At 36.7% G+C, this 18,347-nt stretch overlaps 2 protein-coding genes across 5 annotated transcripts in view; both read right to left on the bottom strand.

Annotated features, from left to right (window-relative positions):
- The window catches only part of PPP2R3A (protein phosphatase 2 regulatory subunit B''alpha), a 200,844-nt gene that overhangs the window by 89,879 nt on the left and 92,618 nt on the right, over positions 1-18,347 (bottom strand). For all 4 annotated transcript variants that reach the window (XR_014823976.1, XM_021069482.2, XM_021069483.2 and 1 more), the window contains one exon: positions 492-566. Coding sequence is in view for 3 of the 4 variants with exons in the window: in XM_021069482.2 (XP_020925141.2) it covers positions 492-566 (75 nt within the window). In the remaining variant the exon portion in view is untranslated. The remainder of the gene's footprint in view (positions 1-491; positions 567-18,347) is intronic.
- The window catches only part of IL20RB (interleukin 20 receptor subunit beta), a 991,209-nt gene that overhangs the window by 919,910 nt on the left and 52,952 nt on the right, over positions 1-18,347 (bottom strand). The gene's annotated exons all lie outside the window — the stretch shown is intronic.

The following is an 18,347-nucleotide window of genomic DNA, read 5'->3' as shown; positions in this document are numbered from 1 at the left end:
GGTAGTTCATGAGTAACAGGAATGAGAACACCTCACAAAGTAGGAGACTGTGATTTTGTTATTTTAAATTCTTACATGATTTGCTTTCTGATCATACACAATCTATTATTATTATTTCGGTTCTAACTTTGAGATACTACAGACATCTTTTTTTTGGAAAAGGCTTTTGAAAATTCTTTTTCAGTAATATTTTCCAATGCTAAAGATCAACTGGTATTAATACTAATGACACGGCAAAGGGTATATACCTCATAAGACCAAAGAGAATGAGTCGATCACTTAAATTTTGTATATAAGAGACCGCTTAAGCACTGGGTACATATAAGAAGGGAAATAGTTATAAATAATTCAATTTTACTATACCTTTCTTCCTCTTTAAATAATCATTATAGCCCATACTACATTTTGCATAAAGATCTGAAAGCCGGGATACTAGATAGTGACAAAAAGGAGACCTACAGTTATTTTAAGACATAAAGGACTCAGCCTACCGTGGTGATGTAGCGGGAGTGGAATTCTGGAGCATCTTTCAGGAACGTGAGGCCAGGATGTGTATCAACCACATCCTGAAAAAGAATAAAACCAAAACCAAATCAACAAGCACACCCACACATAAAAATACCCACCAAAATGCCTACAGAACTTTTTTTCCTCCGGTAGAATAATTGCCAGTTGAGCAAACTTGCTGTTTTAGAATTTATTTAATCTACTTACAATTTAATTAGTACTGTATTAAAATATTTCACAAGCATACTCAAATGTGCTTTTTGATATGCATAGTATACGTCAATAAAACCTGAAATTTCAGTTTAGCTATATTTGGTGATTTGTGAATCAAATGTCTCACAAGTACATACTGCAATTTTAACATGCATGTCAGTGCAGTTCATCCCACAGCTCTTGGTAGGGGTTGCTAAGTGAAATTTACACAGAAAGGATGATAGACACAAGCCAACCAGAATGATCCTTTCATAATCTACACACGCGGGAAATTTTTGGAAAAAAATAGCCATGTAGCCAAACAGTTTTAAATCTCTGTTAAGTTTGTGAGCCAGCTACATTCATCAAAATAACTGTGTTGATAAATCTGTTTTCCAATTTAGGATTTTATTTTAAAACCTGAGATCTTCTTCTCATGAAACACTAATAAAATATTAAAACTATGAAACACTGTATTTATTTTCTAATTGGGTTTTTAAAGCACTTTGAATGAGCCTGGAGAACTTAGTTGAGATAATCACTGTTAATTTAATAACCAGAAGCAACAGTGATGCCAACATAGATACAATCTATTAACTGGCTAGGCATGAATGGACAGACATCAGTCATATTCCTTTTTGTTTTGTCAGAGCAGTTAGCTACACACACCTACCAACACAGTCTAAGGTTAATGGACCTTACCATTAACTTAAAATTTTTCTTTTTATACTTTCTTTTCCTTCCTTTCTTCCTTCCTTCCTTCCTCCTTCCCTCCCTCCCTCCTTCCTTCCTTCCTTTCCTTCTTTCCTTTCTTCTATCCATCCATCCATCCAACCATCCAACCATTCTTTTTTGGCCACCCCAACAGCATACGGAAGTTCCTAGGTCAGGGATCAAATCAGAGCTGGAGCTGCAACCTATGCCACAGCTGAAGCAATGCTGGATCCTTAGCCCACTTTGCTACAGCAGGAACTCCTATTTTTATATTTTTTCGGCTGTTCCCACGGTATGAGTAAGTTCCCTGGCCAGGGACTGAAACTGAGCCACAGCAGTGACCTGATCCATAGCAGTGACAATGCTGGATCCTTAATCTGGGAATTCCCTTTTTTATATTTTTATTTGGAAATAATTTTATACCTACAGAAAAGCTGCAAAAATATTATAGAGAGATTTCCTATGTCCTTCTCCCAACTTCCCATAATGGTAACAACTTACAAACCATAGTACAATTATCTAAACTAGGAAATGAACATTGATATAGTACTAAACTATAGTTCTTATTCAAATTTCACCAGCTTTTCCCCTAATGTCTTTTTTTGTAACGGGATCCTAACTGCATTTAGTTCTTGTGTTTCAATGATCTCTCTCCATCTGTAGCAGTTCCTCAGTCTTTCCTTATATTTCATGATTTTGACATTTGAGTGAGTTCTGATGGTTATTCCATAGAATGTCTCTCAGTGTTGCTTTGTCTGACATTTTCTCATGATTAAAATTACACTCTTAGGAGTTCCCGTCGTGGCTCAGCAGTTAACGAATCCAACTAGGAACCATGAGGTTGCGGGTTCGATCCCTGGCCTTTCTCAGTGGGTTAAGGATCCAGCATTGCCGTGAGCTGTGGTGTAGGTCGCAGATGCGGCTCGGAGCCCTTGTTGCTGTGGCTCTGGCGTAGGCCAGTGGCTACAGCTCCGATTCGACCCCTAGCCTGGAAACCTCCATATGCCACAGCAGCGACCCAAGAAATGGCAAAAAGACAAAAAAAAAAAAAAAATTACACACTTTTAGTGGGTATACTACAGAAGTGATGACAACTTTTTCAGTCATATAAGGAGTATGTGATGTTGACATACCTTACAGCTTGTGGTGTTTATTTTTGAACACATTTGGTTGCAGTGGTATCTGCTGGGTTTACCACCATTAAGCTATTATTTTCCCTTAATAACTGATAAATATCCTAAAGGAGATACTTTGATACTCTGCCAACATCCTGTTTCTCTGCAAACCTTTGCCCACTGATTTTTAGCAGCCATTGATGGAACTTGACTGTGGCATTTATATAGTGGTGTTTACCTAACAGTGACTTGTTTTCTCCTCTTCCTTTTATATTTATTAAGTGAACTTCTATAAGGAAGATATGTCCTTTCTTTCCCATGTATTTATTTGTTCAATTTACATCAGTATAGACCCATGGGTATTTAATTTTGTTCTGCTGGGTACAATCCAATAATATCATTGTATTGGATTATATTGTTGTACCAATAGTATCATAAAATACTAATATTATTTTATTGCTCAAATTGAGCTATCTTTGGTCATTGGGAACTCTACCAGGTTGGCTCCTGTGTCCTCTTGACATGCCCCATCCTTCTGAGAACACTTCCATATTTTCTGGTATCATAAAATGGTCCAGGATCATCTTATATTTTCCATATTCTAGTCCTAGAATCAACCTTTTCTTCATGCATCTCTTGTTCTCTTTTATTGGAGAATGGTATTTAGAAAACAAATCTGGGGGCTAGGGTGTCATTGCTACTGGACCATCTTAGCAGGCAGAACTAGGAATATGTGTGTGTGTATATCTATATGTCTATATATCTATACCAGTCCATGTAATATATATATATATATACACACACACTTATATTTCTTTCTATATCTATTAAAACCATACACTCATACAGACAACTGATTTCAATTCAATATCACAAGGTTCATTCTTGCCTTCCCTCTTTCCTTTGTAACTTGGCCAGAACTGCCAAGCCTTTCTTCATTGAGAAAGGAATTCACTAACTAGACTACAGTATTTGTGTACATTACCTTTTGTCTTTGGTCTTAGAGTATCCAGTTAAAATATTGTTTTCTAAGGTTGTTTATGTTAGCTCTTCCTTTATCTTCTTTAATGTGGTTATATTATCCATTTGTAATACAGTTCAGTTCACTTACTACTACTTATATTCTATTTTGGGTTTCTTTCCTAGAGGTCTTGGTTGATTTTAACTATTTCTTGGAGGGAGAGGATGCAAAACATTACTATGGTTCAAAGAGTCAAATCTAATGTAGAACTTAATAATATCATCTTCCCATCTATACATAAGACATACCTTTCCATTTATACAAATATTTAATTACTCTGAGCAATGTTTTACTGTTTCTAGTAACACAAGTCTTGCATATCTTTTATCAGCGTCATCTCTAAGTACTTAATATTCTGGGGTAGTATTCTAAATGGTATTTAAAAGATTTCAATTTCTAATTGTCTATGGCTAGTGTATAAAAAGAAGATTGAGTTTCATATATTGATTGTGTAGCTGTAACCTTGCTAAACTCACTTATTAAATACAGCTTTATCAGTATCCCACAAATTTTGATATGCTGTGTTTTCATTTCCATTTATTTCAAAATACTTAACTAATTTTCCTATTGTTTTCTTCTTCCCTGACCTATGGATTATTTAGAAATGTTATTTAGTTATCAAACATTTAGGAATTTTTCAGAGATCCGTTACTATTTCTAGTTTAATTCCATTATGGTCATAGAACATATTTTATTAGCTGAATATTTAAAATTTGTCAAGATTCATTCTATGACCCAGAATATTATATATCTTTGTAAATATTCTGTGTACATGTTAAAGGAATGTGTAGTCTGCTGTCATTGGGTGACATGTAATATAAATGTCAATTAGGTCAGGTTCATTGCTAGTCTTGTTCAAGTGTTCTATTGATTTTTTCTCTACTTATTTTATTCATTATTGAGAGCAGCATATGGAAATCTATAACCATAATTGTTGACCTATCCTTGCAGTTCTATCAGATTTTGCTTCATGCATTTTTTGTTAAAATTTTTTATTTTTTTTTAATGGCTGCACCTGTGGCATTATGGAAGTTACTGGGGCCTGGGACTTAATCTGAGCCTCAGCTGCAACCTAGGCAGCAGGTGTGGCAACAACAGATCCTTTAACCCACTGTGCTGGGCTGGGGATCAAATAGTCAGATTCTTAATCCACTGTGCTGCATTAGGAACTCTGCTTCATGTATTTTGAAGATATTATTAGGTACATAAACATTTAGAACTGTTATATCTTTTTGATAAATTAATTGCTTTATCATTCTCTAGCAATATGATTTTCTCTGAAAACTACTTTGTCTAACATTAACATTGCCACCAAGGCTTTTCTTTCTTTTTTGTGGCAAAAGACCCTACACAACACAAAATTCATCCTCCCAACAATTTCCAAGTGTACAGTACAATACTGACAACCACCTGCACATTGTTCTGGAACAGATTCCCAGATCTCCCATTCTCAATCTTGCATGACTGAAACTCTACACTCATCAGGCAACAACTCTTTACCTCACCCTGCCTCCAGCCCCTGGCAACCACCATTCTTCTTTCTATCTATATGAATTTGATCACTTTAGATACTTAATATAAGTGGAGTCATGCAGTATATATCTCTCTGTGACTGGCTTATTTCCTAGCATAATGTTCTTAAGGTTTATCTATGTTATTGCATGTGACAGAATTTCCCTTTCAAAAAAGGCGGACAAATGCAGAAAAAGCATTTGACAAAATTCAACATATATTCATGATAAAAACTCTTACCAAAGTTGGTACAGAGGGAACATATCTCAATACAATAAAAGCTATTTATCACAAATCCCCAAGCCAATACAATATTCAGTGGAGAACAGGTGAAAGCCTTCTCACTAAAATCTGGAACAAGATAAGAATTCCCACTCTCACTGTTGCTATTCAACATAGTATTGGAAATCTTAGTGACATCAATCAGACAAGAAAAATAAATGAAAGGTATCCAAATTAGAAGGGAAGAGGTAAAACTGTCGCTACATATGGATGTATGATACCATATATAGAAAACCCAAAAGGTTCCACACAAAAACTACTCCATCTGATATATGAATTCAGCAAAGTAGCAGGATACAAGATTAACATTAGAAATTGGTTGCATTTCTGTTTTTTTGTTTTTTTTTTTTTCCGGTCTTTTTGCCTTTTCTTGAGCCCTTCCTGCGGCATATGGAGGTTCCCAGGCTAGGGATCCAATCAGAGCTATTGCTCTCGGCAATGCCGGATCCTTAACCCACTGATCAAGACCAGGGATCGAACCTGCAACCTCATGGTTCCTAGTTGGATTCGTTAACCACTGCGCCACGACAGGAACTCCTGGTTGCATTTCTGTATGCTAACAATGAAATATCAGGAAAGGAATATAAAAAGACATTATCTTTTAAAATTGCATCCAAAAAACAAAAACAACAAAACCCCAACACAGTGAATAAACCTGACCCAGGAGGTGGAAGACTTATACACTGAGAACTACAAAACATTAATAAAAGACGTTAAAGAGGATTCAAAGAAATGGAAAAATATCCTATGCTCCTGGATTGGAAGAATTAATGTTGTTAAAATGGCCATACTACCCAAAAGACCCAGAATTGCCAAAGCAATCCTTAGGGAAAAAAACAAATCAGGAGGCATAACCCTCCCAGAGTTCAGACAATACTACAAAGCTACAGTAATCAAAACAGTGTGGTATTGATACAAAAACAGACATATGGATCAATGGAATAGAATAGAGAGCCTAGAAATAAACCCAGACAATGATGGTCAATCAATCTTTTACAAAGGAGGCAAGAATATAAAATGAGGAAAAGACAATATAAAATGGGGAAAACAGTCTCTTCAGCAAGTGGTGCTGGGAAAACTGAACAGCCACATATAAATCAGTGAAACTAGAACACATCCTCTCAAGCTATGCACAAAAATAAACTCAAAATGGCTTAAAGACTTAAACATAAGACATAACACCATAAAACTCCTAGGAGAGAACATAGGTAGGACATTCTCTGACATAAACTCCCAAGGCAATAGAAAGAAAGGCAAAAATAAACAAATGGGACCTAATCAAAGTCACAAGCTTTTGCAGAGCAAAGGAAACCATAAACAAGATGAAAAGACAACCTATGGAAAGGGAGAAAATAGTTGCAAATGGTGCAGCCAATAAGGGCTTAATCTCCAAGATATATAAATAACTCACACAACTCAACAATGAAAAGACAACTCAATCAAAAAACGGGCAGAAGATCTAAATAGACGTTTCTCCAAAGAAAACATACAGATGGCCAGTAGGCACATGAAAAAATGCTCAACATCACTAATTACTGGAGAAATGCAAATCAAAATTAGAATGAGGTACCTCACACTGGTCAGAATGGCCATCATTAGTAAGTTTATAAATAACAAATGCTGGAGAGGGTGTGGAGAAAAGGGAATCCTCCTACACTGTTGGTGGGAATGTAAACTGGTACAAACACTATGGAAAACCGTATGGAGGTTCCTCGGAAAACTAAATAGAGAACCATCATATGATCCAGCAATCCCACCCCTGGGCATATATTCAGACAAAACTTTCACTCAAAAAGATACATGTACCCCCAAATTCACTGGAGCACTAATCACAATAGCTGAGACATGGAAACAGCCTAAATGTCCACTGACAGATGAATGGATTAAGAAGATGTATACAGGAGTTCCTGCTGTGGTGCAAAGGGATTGGCAGCATCTTGGGATGTTGGGCCACGGGTTCCATCCCCAGACCAGCATAGAGGGTTAAGGACCCGGAGGCATTGCTGCAGCTGTGGCTTAGGTCGAAACTGTGGCGCAGATCTGATCCCTGGCCTGGAAACTCCATGTGCTACAGGGTAGCCAAAAAGGAAAACAAACAAAAAAAGATGTGGTACATACATACAATGGAATACTACCCAGACATAAAAAAGAAAAAAATAAGGCCATTTTCAGAAACATGGATGCAACTAGAGTTCTCATACTAAGTGAAGTATGTCAGAAAGACAAATACCATATGATATCACTTATACATGGAATCTAAAATATGGCACAAAGGAACCTGCCCATGAAACAGAAACAGGTTCACGAACATAGAGAACAGCATTATGGTTGCTGGGCTGGGGAAGGGGCTGGGAAGGGAGTAGGATAGACCAAGAGTTTGCGGTTAGTAGATGCAAACTATTACATTTAAGCAATGAGGTCCTACTGTATAGCACAAGGAACTATATCTAGTCTCCTGGGATAATCATGATGGAAAAGAACATAAAATAGTGTGTGTGTGTGTATATATATATATATGTATACACACACACTCACATATATATATATAGCTGAGTCACTTTGTTGTACAGCAGAAATTGGCATAACACTATAAATCAACTATACTTTAATTAAAAAAAAAGGTGAACAGTATTTCAGGGTATGTATATACCACATTTTCTTTATCCATTCCTCCATTGATGGGCATTCAGGTTACTTTCACCTCTTGGCTATTGTGAACAATGCTGCTACCAACATGGACATACAAGCCTCTCTTTGAAATTTTGTTTACAATTCTTTTGGATGTATATCCAGGAGTAGTATTGTTGATCATATGGTGGTTCTATTTTTAATTTTTTGAGGAAACTCCAAACTATTTTCCATAGTGGTTATACCATTACATTCCTACCAGTATTCCAATTTTTCCATATCCTCACCAATACTTTTAGGAAAAAAATAGTAGCCATTCTAATGGGTGTGATGTATCTCATTATGGTTTTGACTTGCATTCTCCCGCTTATTTAACGATGTGTAACATCTTTTCATAAGCTTGTCATACATTTTCTCTTCTTTAGAGAAATGTTTATTCAAGTCTTTTGCCCATTTTATTTTTTTCTAGCTGTACAAGCAGCATATGGAAGTTCCTGGGCTAGAGGTCAAATTGGAGCTATAGCTGCTAGCCTAGCCACAGCCACAGCAACGTGGGATCTGAGCTGCATCTGTGACCTCTACTGCAGCTCGCAGCAATGCCAGTTCTTTATCCCACTGAGCAAGGCCGGGTATTGAACCCACATCCTCATGGATACTATTTGGGTTCATTTCCCCTGAGCCACAACGGGAACTCCTCATTTGCCCATTTTAAGGTAAGGTTTTTTTGTTTGTTGTTGTTGTTGTTGTTGTTGTTATTGAGTCACAGGAGTTATATAGTCTAGATAATAACTCCTTATTAGATATATTTGCAAATATTTTTTCCATTCTGTAGGTTGCCTTTCACTGTGCTGTTTCTTTGCTGTCAAGTTTTAAAGTTTATATCAAACTATATCAGTCCCATTTGTCTCTTTTTGTTTTTGGTGTCATAACCATAAAATCACTGCCAAATCTAATACCATGAAGCTTCCCCTCTGTTTTCTTCTTGGAGTTTTATAGCTCTAGATCTTATGCTTGGGTCTTTTAATCCATTTTGGGTTAATTTTTATATATGGTATAAGATATGGTTTAACTTCTTTGCTTTGCATGTGGATATTCAGTTTCCCAACACCATTTATTGGAGACTATCCTTTCCCCACTGTATATTCTTGGCAGCCATGCAGAAGATCATTTGACCATATAAGCAAGAGTGTATTTCTGGGTTCTTCATTCTGTTCCACTGATCTATATGTCTGCATGTATGCCAGTACTATATTGTTTTTCTTTTTAAATTTTATTATTTTTTACAGCCATGCCTGTGGCATATAGAAGTTCCTGGGCTAGGGATTAAATCAGAGCTGCAGCTGTTGTCCTATGCCACAGCTACAGCAATACTGGATCTGAGCTGCATCTGCAACCTATGCTGTGGCCTGAGGCAACGCTGGATCCTTAATCCATTGAGAGAGGCAGGGATCAAACACACATCCTCACAGATACTAATTGGGTTCTTAACCTACTGAGCCACAAGAACTCCTCTTTCTTCTTTGAAGCGAAGTATACAGTTGATTTACAATGTCATGTTAGTTTCAGGTGGACAGCAAAGTGATTCATATCAGATTCTTTTCTCTTATAGGTTATTATAAAATATTGAGTAGAATTCCTTCTGCTGTAAGCAGGTCCTTGTTAAGTACCATACTGTTTTGATTGCTGTGGCTTTATAATATGTTTTGAAGTGAAAAAGTGTGAGGCTTCCATGTGTTTTTTTTTTTTTTTTTTTTTTTTTTTGGTCTTTTTATGGCTACACCCATGGCATATGGAAGTTCCCAGGCTAGTGGTCCAACCAGAGCCACAGCTGCTGGCCTACACCATAGCCACAGCAATATGGAATCTGAGCCATGTCTGTGATCTACACCATAGCTCATAGCAACACTGGATCCTTAACCCACTGAGTGAGACCAGGGATTGAACCCACATCCTCATGGATACTAGCTGGGTTCGTTACTGCTGAGCCACAATGGGAATGCCAGGCTTCCATCTTTGTCTTCCTTTCTCAGGACTGTTTTGGCTATTCCAAGTCCTTTGACATTCCATAAGAATTTTACGATTGTTTTTTCTATTTCTGCAAAAAATACCATTGCTATTTTTAAACAACTTTAATGAGGTACAGTTGATATATAAAAATTGCACATATTTAATATACACAACTTGATAAGTTTAGATGTATGCATACGCCTAGGAAACCATCACCTCACTCAAGGTAACAGACAGATACAACATCTCTACCAGCTTCCCTGTGTGTCTTCATTTTTGTTTCTTTTGTTTATTTCTTGGTAAGAATACTCAACATGAGATCTACCTTCTAACAAAATTTGATGTGTGCAATACAGTATTGTTAATGATAGGCACTAATATGTACACCAGATTTCTAGAACTTGTCTTGCATAACTGAAAATTTATATGCACTGAACAACATTTCCATTATTCCACTTATATGAGGTATCTCAAATAGTCAAACTCATAGAAGCAGAGAAGAAATGGTAGTTGCTAGGGGCTGGGAACCACTGGAATTTTAATAGAGACTTCACTGATCTATAAATTGCTGTGGCTAGTATGGACATTTAAAAATAGTAAGTTTTGGAGCTTCCTTTGTGGCTTAGATTAAGGGTTAGGGCTCAGGTGTTGCCTCAAGCTGTGGTGTAGGTCACAGATGCTGCTTGGATCCGGTGTTGCTGTGGCTGTGGGGTGGGCCAGCAGCTGCAGCTCTGATTTGACCCCTAGCCTAGGAACTTTTCTATGCTGCAGGTGCAGCTGTAAAAAATTTTAAAAAAAAGAAGTCTTTTGGGAGTTCCCATCGTGGCGCAGTGGTTAATGAATCCGACTAGGAACCATGAGGTTGCGGGTTCGGTCCCTGCCCTTGCTCAGTGGGTTAAGGATCCGGCGTTGCCGTTAGCTGTGGTATAGGTCGCAGACACGGCTTAGATCCTGTGTTGCTGTGGCTCTGGCTTAGGCTGGGGGCTACAGCTCCGATTCGACCCCTAGCCTGGGAACCACCATATGCCGTGGGAGCGGCCCAAAGAAATAGCAAAAAAAAAAAAAAAAAAAAAAAAAGTCTTTCAATCCATGAACACAAAATGTCTTTCCACTTATTTCTAAGAGCTTGCTTTTTTTGTTTTAACAGGGAAAAATTAAGCAGAAGTTTAATAATGTACATACATGGGAGAGACCTAGGAAAACTGAGTAACCAACCAAAATAGCCAAAGCCCTCACCTTAACTATGACTTTCAAAGACAGAAGTGAATGTTGAGTGTAGGGGTTTGGGACTTCAAAGGAGAGGAAGGTGATTCACATGAAGATGGAAAAACAAATATTTGGTAAACACATATTTACTGGGTCACACAGAGACAATGAGATACAGACAGAGTGGACTCTGATCTCTAGGCCCTGCCCAGTTTTCCCCACCATACTCAGCCCATAGTTTTTGCAGACATCTCTGGTGATATCTCTGTTCTGGGAGGCCCTCTGTTTAATTTCTTTTAGGTAGTTAGGGAGAAGGTCAATGTTTTTTCCTAAGTCTTTTGGGCTCTGATTTTTTATAACTTGAAATAATCTGCATGCCAAAGAGATATTCTGGGGTGGAAAATTTTGCTCCCCTACATGGGCTTCAGTGAGGAAGCCAAAATATGAATTGGCTACCTCACAAAAATAATTCCCACGGACTTTGCAGGTGGAGGTCAAAGGCAGCTGAGATCTGCTGGCCTGCAGCAGAGCTGAGGGCTATTGTAGTGAGGGGATTGCTGGGGGTCTCACCCTTACTCCCTTGTAGATAGTGCCCGGGATGTTTGGTAATTAGCAATGTAAAGGATTAGAGTTAAAGTGAAGCTTGCTTTAAGCGGCTCTCTGGCTACTCCTGTTTTTACAGCCACCTTTGACTGAGTTCAGAGCCCTTGAAGTGTCTTCAACCCTTACACTCCCCCACCCCTTCCCACCTCCTCCCACCCCCTGTGAAATCTCTGCTGGGTTCCGCTTTCTTTCTAGAGACCCAGGAAGATAGAGGTCTGGGTATACAAGTGAGACCCTCCAAACACTGCATGTGAATGGAAAAGAGAAGGTGTCAAAGGGCTAAGCCCTGGGAGTTCCAACATTTAGAAGTCAGGAGAGTGAGGAAGGACCTTTCTGCTTTTTCCAAAGTACTTGCTTCTTGAGAATAAGTTCTTAGTGGTAACATTTCTGGTGAAAGGGTGGGAACAATATGGCTGTAAATGAATGTATGAGTTAATTTCTGGTCAACTTCATCTCATTGGATATTAGTATTCAACATTTTTGGGGTTCTTTTAGAATATGTAAATTGTCATCTTCAAGACTGCTTTCGTTTACATTTCTTTGATTTCCAGTAAGAGTAAATATTTTCCCACTGTTTGTTTACTTAACTATATTTCCCTTATGGGAATGGTCCTGTTTTTTTAAACCTATTTATCTTTTGGAATCTTGACATTTATTTTAAAAGTTTGATTTTTTTTCATTTAATTTTTTTATTGACGTATAGTTGATTTACAATATTATGGTAGTTTCAAGAGTACGGCATAGTGATTCAGTATTTTTGCAGATTATACTCCATTTTAGGTTATCATAAGATAATGGTTATAATTCCCCGTGCTATACAGTATACTCTTGTTACTTTTTTTCTTTTTGGCTGTGCCCGTGGCATGAATAAGCTCCTGGACCAGGGACTGAATCCATGCCACTGGAGTGGCCCAAGCTCCTGCACTGACAAGGTTGGATCCTTAACCCACCGCACCACCAGGGAATGCCTCTTGTTGTTTAGTTTATACATATATATTAACATAGAATATATATATATATATTTATTTATATATACTTTTTCATATTCTTTTCCCATACAGGTTATTACAAGATATTGAATATAGTTCCCTGTGCTACATGGGAGGTCCTTGCTTACCTGTTTTATATTGTGTATCTGTCAATTTCAAACTCCTAATTTACCACCCCAACCCTGACTCCTTTCACCTTTGGTAATCATAAATTTGCTTCCTACATCTATGAATCTGTTTCTGTTTTGTAAATGAGTTCATTTGTATCATTTTTTTTTAGATCCACACATAAGTGATATCGTGATATTTGTTTTTGTCTGACTTTATTTAGTATGATAATCTCTAAATTCATCTAGGTTGTTGCAAATGGCATTATTTCATTTTTTATGGCTGAGTAATATTCCATAGCATTGTCTTTATCCATTCATCTGTTGATGGACATTTAGGTTGCTTCCATCTCTTGGCTACTGCTGCTGTGAACACTGAGGTACATGTACCATCTTTTTCAGATATATGTCCAGGAGTGGGATTCCTGGATCATATGGTATCTTTATTTTCAGTTTCATAAGGAACCTCTATACTGTGTTCCATAGTGGCTGCACCAATTTACATTCCCACCAACAATGTAGGAGGCTTCCTTTTTTATCCCCCTCTCCAACATTTGTTATTTGTAGACTTTTTGATAATGGTCATTCTGACTGGTGCAAGGTAATACCTCATTTATAGTTTTGATGTGCATTTCTGTAAGAGCTTTCTTTAGATTAATATTAGCATGTTAATCTAAGCCTTTTCTCTTTTACTTTTAACCTACCTATGTCTATATATTTCTTTCAGGCAACATACATTTGGGTTTTGCTTTTTTGTCTAATCTTTGCTTTTTGGGAGTATTCACACCACTTATATGTAATGTGACTGTTGATATGGTTAGATTTAAATCTGTCATCTTGGTGTTTGTCCCATCCATTCTTTGTTCATTTTTTCTTCCTTTTCTGCCTCATTTTAGGTTAACTCAGTGTTCTTTATGACTCTTAGTTCCTTTTTTGGCTTATTAGCGATATTCTCTTTTATTTTCGAGGTTCATCAGAGGTTATAGCATACATCTTTAACTTACTACGATCTACTTTCAAGAGATGTTATACTACTTTTTGGATTATATGTGAACCATATACTTCCATTTCTCTTCTTGTAGTATTTACATTATTGTTGACAAATTGTACTTAACCATATGCTAGAAACACCACAATGCTTTGTTGATAGTTTTGTTTAAAGAGTTTTCTTCTAAAAAGATCTGAATAAGAAAAAAAACCACATACACTTATCCATGTAGTTACCACTTATGGAGCTCATTCCTTTGTGTAGTTTTTTTCCTTGCCTAAACATCAGGTATTATTTTCTTCCTTGGCTAAAGAACTTTAAAACAAACAAACAAACAAAAAAACAAAACATCTCTTGTAGTGCATTTCTGCTGGCGAGGAATTCTTTCAACTTTTCTATGTCCAAAAAAATCTTTAATTCACCTTCATTTTTGAAATGCTGAGTATAGCATTCAGAGTATAGCATTCAAGCCTGATAGTTCTTTTCTTTTAGTACTTTAAAGATGCTGCTCCACAGTCTCTGGCTTGGACTTTTCCAACATGAAATCCATTGTCTTCTTTATCTTTGTTCTACCCTATGTGATGTGGCTATTTTCTCTGGCTGCTTTTCAAACTTTTTTTAATTACTGGTTTTGAGCCACTTTATCATGATAGGCCTTTGTGTTTCTTGAGCTTTGGGCTTATTGAGCATCTTAGGTTTGTGAGTTTATAGTTTGTATCAAGTACAGAAAATTTGGGCTATTACCTCTTCAAATAATTTTCTGTTCCCCTTCAATGCAATTTCAGCACTAACTATGGAGAGTTAGTGCACATTTCAGAGGTTAAGGGCACAGTCCTCCACAAGACTCCTATCACTTCAGACACCAGCCACATTATGGGGTTCCCAGGCCACCAATACTTCTGTCTGTAAACTTGGGGGTTTCTATCATCCCCTAAGGTTCAACGACTTGCCCAAATGACCCAAAGAACTAAGGAAAGTACTATATTATGATTATTATTTTATTATAAACGATACAAGCCAGGACTAGTCAAATTAGAGATGCACAGGGCAAAGCCTGGGAGGTCCAAATTGTGAAGCTTCTGTGTCCTCGAGACATGTCCCCCTCCTAGCACAGCACTGCGTGTCACTAACCAGGGGAGCTCAATCATGCTTCAATGTCCTGAGTTTTTTCTATTGGGTTTTGTTATTGTAGACATGATTGACTCAATCATTGGCCACATGACTGAATTCAGTTTTCAGGTTCCCTCCCTTCTTTGGAAGTCAGGTTGATATCACCTGACTGAAAGCCTCAACCTCTAATCACATGGTTGGCCTTTCTGGCAAGGCAAGCCCACATCCTGGAACTAGATAAGAACCCATGATGAGTCACCTCATGAGTATAAACTCAGGCATGGTCCAGGAGCCCACCATGAAAAACAAAGACACTCTTATTATTTGGGAAATTCCAAAGCTTTAGAAGCTCTGTCCTAGGAACCTGGGACTAAGACCTGACAAATTCTTTATTTTGTAATATCCTTGAAGTTAGGCACCACAGCTCACTGATGCTATTTTCAGTTTTCTTTAATTCTTTTTTTGTGTCTCTGTGTCTCATTTTGGATAGCTTCTATTCTATGTCTTCAAGTTCACTAATTATTTCACCTACAATGTTTAATCTGCTGTTAATCCAATCTGGTATATTACTCACCCCAGGCATTTTAGTTTTTTTTCTCTACAAGTTCAGTTTGGGTCTCTAAAAATATTCAGTTATGGTATCTGTTTTAATATACTTGTCTGTTAATTTTAACATATGTGTCAGTTCTGAGTTAGTTTCAATTGACTGATTTTTCTCATCATCAATTGTATTTTTCTGCCTTTTTTTTTTTTTTTTGCATGCCTGATAACACCAGCCATTATGAATTTTACCTTTTTGAGTGCTGGATATTTTTGTATTCTTATATCCTCAAGTTCTGAATAGAGTGAATATTTTATGTTCTGAGATGCTGTTAAGTTACTCAAAAAACCCTTTTATTCTTCTAGATCTTGCTTTTCAGATCTCTTAGGTAGGACCCAATACTGTTTAATCTAATTATTCCCCATTAGTGAGGGCAAGACTCCTGTGACTATTTTATCCAAAGTCCCAGGTATTATGAGGTTTTCCAGTCTGGCTGGAAGAGACAGATATTACTGGCCCTGTGTGACCAACAAGTACTACCCCCTCTAATCTTGGATGGCTTTCTTCAGCTTTGGTTACTTTCCTCACATACATCTGCTGATCAGTATTCTACTGAACACTCATGTAAGAGTTCTGAAGATATCTGGAGTTTTCTCTCTGTACAACTCTCTCCTCTGTGGTGCTCATTTGCAAATTCTAGCTACTTTGGTCCTCCTAGACTCTCAGCGATGTCTAACTCAGGGAATCCCCCATCTCCGTATGGTGGCTTGGAAACTCTCTTAAGGCAATCATAAGGCTCATCTTGTTTGCTTTACGTTTCTCAGGAATCACCATCTTTTGTTGCCAGATGTCTGGCATCTTGAAAACCACTGTTTTATCTTTATTGCTTGATGTTTTTTGTTGTTGTGGGTGGGAAGGCAAATCTAGTCCCAGTTACACCATCTTGGTCAGAAATGGAAGATCTGGTGATTTTGTATGTTAATTTTATTTCCTCCTATTTTACTGAATTCTTTTATTGTCTGAGTTTTATCACTGATTCTCTTGAGTTTTTAGGTATACTGTTGTGTCATCTATGAATACTTTACTATTTCCACAATTCTTATACCTCAAACTGTTTTCTCTTATATAATTACTCTAGTACAATGCTGAACAGTAGTGGAGATCCTTGCCTTGTTTCTGGTCTTAGTGGAAATACCTCAAATGTTTTCCTATTAAATAGAATAATGGCTTTAGCACTAGTGATATATATTTTAGTAATGTTAAGAAAGTATATCAAATACCTATTTTCTTGAGCTTTTTTTTTAATGGATGGGTGTAAAATTTTGTCCAATGTCATTTCAGCAACTATTGACATAATCATGATTTTTTTCTTAGATATATGATATAAATAAAGATCCTAATGCTGAACCAATCTTGACTTTCTGGAATAAACTCCACTAGGTTATGTGCATTCTATTTGGTGATATTTTATTACTTTTTATCATTAATCATGAATTACATTCATTTGCAGTTTTCTTTTGTGTACTGTCTTTACCTAGTATATGTATCAGTGTTACACTTATTTCATAAAAGGAGCTATAGGATTTTCCTTCCTTTTCAATTATCTGGAATAGTTTATTGAGCATAAAGATTATCTGGTTTTAATGGGTTTTCTAGAATTCCCTTGTGGAACTACCTGGGCCAGGTGCTTTTTATAGGGTAGTTCCTTAATAAAGATTTCTCTTTTTTTTTGGCTGCACCCACAGCGTGAGGATACTTGGGCTAGGGACTGAACCTGCACCACAGCAATAACCAAAGCCACAACAGTGACAATGCCAGATCCTTAAACCACTGGACCACCAGGGAACTCTGGGATCTCTACTTCTTTTAAGGAAATTAGTTTGTTAAGCTTTCTAAATAAAATGGGGTTAATTTTGGTCAGACATATTTTTCTAGGAAATTATCCATTTGATCTACATTTTCAAATTTATTTCGACAGAGGTTTGCAAAATAGTCCTTTATGATTCTTATTTTGTATATTAGTGCTTTTTCCTTTTTCTTGACCAAATTAGCTAATTTTGGTCTACTTTGTTAATGTTTTCCCCATACCCAGATTTCAATTTGTAGAAAGTGCTACTGTTTTTACATTCTCCATCTCTTCAGTTTCTGATTATTATTGGGAGTGGGTGATGAGTGCATGGAGTTCGGTAGATCACTCTGTCTATATTTGCACATGCTCAACATTTTCCATCATAAAAATTTTAAAAATTATACATACACATGGTATAAAATCACAGAGTATATGAGAACTTATGATGGAAAGAAACATTATACCAGCCTACCCACTCATGCACCTCTAGTCTAACTTCTTTTTAATCTATGTTTTTCTTTCTTTTGTGACTTACATCTAAAATGAAACATAAATTTAACTATTATTTAGTGTAATTAAATACTATGTTATAATTAATTTTCTTTATAGCTCTATCAAACTTAGACAATGTCTATTATTCTTTGCTAGGAAAGAGGAGGATTTAGCTCATTTATACTCTCTTTATTCCCCTTACCCAATATTTTGAGGTTATGATTTTTAGTTCTTATACTGGCTATCTTTATAAACTGCAAATAGTCTAGGTATACATTTAATTCTCACTCCATTCATCTTAGTGCCTTAATTTCCTTTTACATAGGATGATGATAATAGCACCCCTACCTTATTTTTTCTTCTCCCTCCTTCCCCTTCATGTTTTGTTGGTAATATTTTGACCTTCACATTGTTCAGGTTGTTTAAATACTGTTCTGCAACTATAATAAAATTTTCTACAGTATATTCACAGGATGATTTTTAT

The sequence above is a fragment of the Sus scrofa genome, chromosome 13, assembly GCF_054392235.1.
Source record: "Sus scrofa isolate SSC_HxYL_T2T_F1_AM1 chromosome 13, Sscrofa_HxYL_maternal_Yorkshire_Landrace_v2.0, whole genome shotgun sequence".
NCBI classification, from domain to species: domain Eukaryota; kingdom Metazoa; phylum Chordata; class Mammalia; order Artiodactyla; family Suidae; genus Sus; species Sus scrofa.
The sequence above is the reverse complement of the archived record's forward strand: the minus strand, read 5'-3'. Positions and strand labels throughout refer to the sequence as shown.